The following is a 1,710-nucleotide window of genomic DNA, read 5'->3' on the forward strand; positions in this document are numbered from 1 at the left end:
CATGGGAAGCGTGATGCACAAGACCCGTGAAAATTGCACGGTTATCCAATTCTGAAATATCCCAAAGGAGTCGTCAAAGTCTCCCGAAGGAGTCGTCAAAGTCTCTCGAAGGAGTCGTCAAAGTCTCCCGAAGGAGTCTTCAAGGTCTCTCGAAGGAGTCGTCAAAGTCTCCCGAAGTGGTCTTCAAAGTTTGGAAGTAGTAATCAAAGACATACAATCAGCAATAAAAGAAATGAGGCTAAATGCAGCTGCTGGACCTGATGGAGTACCAACCATGCTACTCCTGAACTGTAGAAACTCTCTGGCAAAACCGCTGCTCAGACTATGGAGAAGGTCCCTAGACACAGGAGTAATCCCGAAGCTCTTCAAAACTGCCACGGTGTCCCCAATATACGAGGGTGGGGATAGATGCATCCCTAAAAACTATAGGCCAGTTGCTTTAACATCACACCTGATCAAAATCTTCGGAAAGAATGTTCGCAACAAAATAGTGAAGTACATGGAGGACAACCAACTATTCAATGACAACCAGCACAGCTTCAGAAAAGGAAGATCCCGTTTATCAAAGCTCCTAGCTCATCATGATTGGGTCCTACACAACCTAGCCGAGGGGAAGAATGTAGATGTAGTGTTCCTTGATTTTGGAAAGGCCTTTGATAAGGTGGATCATGGCATACTGTTACACAAACTCAAGGACCTCGGCATCACAGGGAAACTAGGTGTGTAGATCCATGCGTTTCTCACAGGACGCCTACAGACAGTCTCGGTTTGAGGGACCAAATCATAAAAAGTACAGGTGATCAGCGGTGTACCACAAGGCTCTGTATTGGGCCCACTCCTATTCCTGATCTATATGGGGGACATAAATGAGGGAGTGAATGGTTCTAGCCTCTCCTCATTTGGCGATGACACCAGTTTGAGCTTACCAATCACCAGTACTGAAGATGTACCTAACCTCCAGAGAGATCTAGATACTGTCTATGCCTGGGCCTCAAGAAATAATATGGTCTTCAATGAAGAAAAGATTGAAATACTGCGACATGGCCAACATCAAGAAATAAAAACTAACACAAAATTACTCACAGAAGGAGGCCATGAAATCAGCCTGGGAGAAGACTGCGCCTTTCATCACCACATAGCCGAAACGGTGAGAAGAGCAAGAGGAATAACAGGCTGGGTACTCAGGAACTTCTCTATCAGGGAACCCAAAATAATGTTGACTCTCTGGAACACCATGATACAGCCACTCTTAGACTACTGTAGCCAGCTGTGGTCCCCTCACAAACGGGGAGAAATTCAGCAGCTGGAGGCTGTCCAACGGTCTTACACCAGGCAAATCAGAGGAATGCGGGATTTAAACTACTACGAACGTCTCAAAAAGTTGGGGCTCTATTCTCAACAACGAAGAAGAGACCATGTGGAAAGTGATTGAAGGAAAGGTACCTAACCTAGCACCCCATTCCCTGCAGCCTTACAGCACTGAACGATCAGGGAGGAAAATAACAAGGAAAACCATACCAACCAGAGCTCCTGAAAGGATGAAGAGTACCTGCTAGTGAATAGCCTGAGCCATGAGGGTCCAAAGATCTGCCCTCCCGAGGAATATAAGATACATCACCAATTGTACAGTGAACAGACTCAAGGCTGGATTGGATACGTTCCTATCATCGGTACCAGACGAATGCCGGTCAACAAACACCATACCAGACC

General features: G+C 46.1%; 1 protein-coding gene across 1 annotated transcript; it reads left to right on the plus strand.

Moving 5' to 3' along the window:
- Positions 1–853: 853 nt before the first annotated feature.
- Positions 854–1,432, plus strand: LOC143033093 (uncharacterized). The gene has a single exon (XM_076198293.1). It carries the CDS (start codon positions 854–856, stop codon positions 1,430–1,432), a length of 579 nt encoding a protein of 192 aa, XP_076054408.1.
- Positions 1,433–1,710: the final 278 nt, after the last annotated feature.

Source organism: Oratosquilla oratoria, chromosome 15 (genome assembly GCF_046742065.1).
Source record: "Oratosquilla oratoria isolate Oo_2021 chromosome 15, ASM4674206v1, whole genome shotgun sequence".
Classification (NCBI taxonomy): domain Eukaryota; kingdom Metazoa; phylum Arthropoda; class Malacostraca; order Stomatopoda; family Squillidae; genus Oratosquilla; species Oratosquilla oratoria.